Source organism: Populus euphratica, unplaced genomic scaffold, assembly GCF_000495115.2.
Source record: "Populus euphratica unplaced genomic scaffold, PopEup_1.0 scaffold1.1, whole genome shotgun sequence".
NCBI lineage: Eukaryota > Viridiplantae > Streptophyta > Magnoliopsida > Malpighiales > Salicaceae > Populus > Populus euphratica.
In genome coordinates, this window is record NW_011499845.1 from 1,891,918 (window position 1) to 1,895,782 (window position 3,865).

Below are 3,865 nucleotides of genomic sequence, written 5' to 3' on the forward strand. Positions count from 1 at the left end.
ACTTGTGTATATCTTGACTAATTTTATAAATTTTGAAGTTAATAGCCATGCAAACCTTCAATAATTGTGAGGTTCGTGAGAGTTGAACTAATACACTTAAAAAAAATAAACTTAAAACATGATTATTAAAGTATATCTTTAGAATTGGGGTGCATCTTTTTATTTTAACTCGAAAAGGTAGAAAGAGAGTGCAGTGGATAATTTAATGGTGAAAGTTAAATTAATTGGCTAGTCATCTTTTATTGATTTACTAATATTGTACATTTTATATTTACTATAAGAACCTCCTTTTGTCCCAACAGGCTGGTGTAAAAAAAAAAAAAATACTAGATTAAACCGTTCTATCCTCATCTAATTGAATGGCGACAGGACACCGATTATTACTTCAATCATATTCTGAATCCAGTTTGATCATCATTTTTTGTGGCCGAGAGGTCTAATCTTCAGGATGTCCAACGATAACCGACTTCCATATTGCTCTCTAAATACTCTTGAGTTAATGCACATATAGCAAATTTAGATATACCCCATTGCACGCCACCGCTTGGTCCTTAATTTAGAATTGTGTTGGCCTCGACGAGCTTAATTTACCTTGAAGCATCTACACCAGCATCATAATTTAAATCCTTGTCATTAACCATATAAGATCATACGCACCAAAATTTTTGTTAGACAAAGACCAACTAAGAGACTTCGAAACCACTACTCCCTCTTCGTTTAATTCTCTCTGATATTTTATTTTTGGGAACGAGTTGGACAAAGTAGTTAGAAAAATGGATTCAGAAAGGGAAAAAAAATTGAGAGAGACAATTCTCCATCCACCAGAAGACTAACCGGTTACTTGAAGAAAAACCCATCTCACCAAATCCAATATTAAACAAACAAATTAAAGAAACTGATAGAACCTAGTTTTTCTCTGTCATATCTAGTCAATGCCTCTCTATATTTCCTTGTCTCTCCCTTCTCTTCTCTTACCATTCTACTCATGCAGACATCAAGGAGGAAGTCGCCTCTCCTATCTTCAGTAACCATAGCCATGAAACACAGGAAGAACAACAATCTCTCTGTATTTGTTGTGGTATCGTCTATCTTTATCTTCGGAGTCTTCATGTACAATGAGGACGTGAAGTCAATTGCCGAGTTCCCATTTTCATGGCCTAAATCTCAAGAACTCCAAGAAGAGCCATCAAAAGGAACCGCCCCAGTTCAAGAAACCCTCAAGAAGGACCGAGAACTCCCAGCTTCGGTTGGTTCAAGAACTTCACTGGAAGAACCTCAAGTTGATCAGGAATTTGAAGAGAATCAAGAATCTGATAAATTGAAGTCTAGTGGATCAAAAGAATATGAGGAAAAGATTGAATTGCCAATCATCGAAGAAGATGATGTAGATGTTGAATTGCCACCAGAAGAGTGTGATCTTTTCACGGGACAATGGGTTTTTGACAATGAGACACGTCCTTTGTATAAAGAAGATGAATGTGAGTTCCTTACAGCACAAGTGACTTGCATGAGGAATGGAAGAAAGGATTCTTTGTACCAGAATTGGAAATGGCAACCTAGAGATTGTTCTTTGCCAAAGTAAGTACATATTTCATCAATTCCTGAATTTGCTTTACATGTGTTTTCTTGATTTAAGCTCATCTGTTTGATGGTTTTTATGTCTTCGTCTGTTTAAGGTTCAAGCCAAGGCTACTGCTAAACAAGTTAAGGAATAAGAGGCTTATGTTTGTTGGGGATTCATTGAATAGGAATCAATGGGAATCAATGGTTTGTTTTGTTCAATCTCTAATCCCTCCTGGAAGGAAGAGTCTGAACAAGACTGGATCTTTAGCTGTGTTCAGAATCGAGGTACCTCTCCCCTGCTCCTGTTCTCTATCTGGGGACATCAAACAAATATACGGTGTTATATCATTTTCCATATTCACCTTCACTAAATCTTTTGACAAAATTTATCTAATATTTAAATACCTTTTTACTGCTATTAATGATAATTTATCATGACAATGAATCCATTAATTCATACTTGTTTCATGAAAAATAATTTTTAAATTTTTTCTGTTGTTTTTTACTATTAAAAAATTAATCAATAAAAAATATTATTTTTCACTAAAAAATCTGATTTGATTTTTAAAAAAATATAATTTTATTTTTGGTTAAAAATATTTTTTAAAAGTTGCAAAAAATTCAAAAATATCTTGTTATTTATTGATTATATCAAATTTGATTCTTAATTTTTTAATTGCAATGTATTTTATTTTTATTCTTTTAATTTCAACTCTTATTAGAATTTGATTTTATTTAATTTTTATATCAATTTGGTTTTCATTCTTTTAATTGTTATTTTTTTATCTTTTATATTTTTTGATTAATTTTTTTATCTATTATTTTTTATCTTATTTTTATTGCTATTTATTTTATTTGAAATAATTTATGAATTTTTTTAATTTCATCATCTTTTAATTTTTTTAGATTTGTTCTTAATTTTTTTTATTACTATTTGTTTTATTCAAAATAATTTATAAAATAATTTTTTTAATTTATATTTATTTAGATTTTTTATCACTTAAATTTAGTTTTATTTTTTGTATAGTTATTTTTTATTTGAAATAATTTATAAAATTAGATTTTATTTTTAATTTCATAATATTTCAACTTTTTTATTTATCAAATTTAACTTCTAATCTTTTTTATATTTTTTATAAAAATATTGATAAGTTATTTTTAGTTTATTTTTTATATTATAGTAATATACTGAAAGTGTTTTATAATTTATTTTTTAATATTCTACTAAATATTTAAAACAATTTACTGTTTAGAATTTTTTTTTTTTTTTTTTAAAATAGAAGCGCTCATGATGCATGCTTTCCTATAAAGATATCGAAGATACCAAAGAACGTGTAAAAGTGAAGATACTGCCAGTTGGCAGCGGAAGTTTTCAGCTTGCTATCATATCAAGAAAGTAAATTTGCAACGCTTTTAAAAGTCTCGTGTCTGTATTTCTAGGTGACTTGAAAATGATAGCGTCTCAAAGCTCCCTGGTTTAACAACAATTAATTTTAAGAAAATGATCATATTTTTTTTTTAAAAAAATTAATCTTGATATAACAATTTAATCTTTTGTTATCAATATTTCGAGTAAAACTGCCTGTTGGACATCTTTATATACTTCTCATGTTTGTCAAATTCAACTTTGGGATGATTGTTACAAATAACGTCTGTAACTCGATCCTTCCTTCCTATGACAGTACTATACTCGTAATGTTTTGATGTTTTTGTTCTTGCCTCCTTCTCCGTAGGACTATAATGCAACAGTGGAGTTCTATTGGGCCCCGTTTTTGGTTGAGTCAAACTCCGACGATCCAAACATGCATAGCATCTTGAACAGAATAATCATGCCTGAATCAATTGATAAGCATGGTGTCAACTGGAAGAATGTCGACTACCTGATTTTTAACACATACATCTGGTGGATGAACACTTTCAGCATGAAAGTTCTGTAAGTTTATGTCCTTATAGATCTTGCTTTGATGATTTAGTGTTTCAACTCAAAATCATACACGGGGTTGATTTGTTATTTAATGATATTGGGACAGACGTGGATCGTTTGATGAAGGGTCCACCGAGTATGACGAGATCGAACGGCCAGTAGCATACAGGAGAGTTCTAAATACATGGTCTAAGTGGGTGGAGAGAAATGTGGATCCCAATCGCACCACCGTCTTCTTCAGTAGCATGTCTCCTCTTCATATCAAGTAATGCTCATATCTGAATCTTTGTTACAAACTAATTTTATTGCCGTCCGTCTTTTCTTGACATTACTGTTGATTTCGAGGACAAGAAACAAAAGGACTGATAACTCTCAAAT

The 3,865-nt window shown here is 30.7% G+C and overlaps 1 protein-coding gene across 1 annotated transcript in view; it reads left to right on the forward strand.

Annotated features, from left to right (window-relative positions):
• The first annotated feature begins 754 nt into the window (after window positions 1-754).
• The window catches only part of LOC105142655 (protein ESKIMO 1-like), a 10,375-nt gene continuing 7,264 nt past the window's right edge, over window positions 755-3,865 (forward strand). Inside the window, exons 1-4 of the mRNA XM_011050432.1 lie at window positions 755-1,578; window positions 1,677-1,848; window positions 3,297-3,496; window positions 3,594-3,752. Coding sequence (XP_011048734.1) covers window positions 986-1,578; window positions 1,677-1,848; window positions 3,297-3,496; window positions 3,594-3,752 — 1,124 coding nt within the window. The 5' untranslated portion in view covers window positions 755-985. The remainder of the gene's footprint in view (window positions 1,579-1,676; window positions 1,849-3,296; window positions 3,497-3,593; window positions 3,753-3,865) is intronic.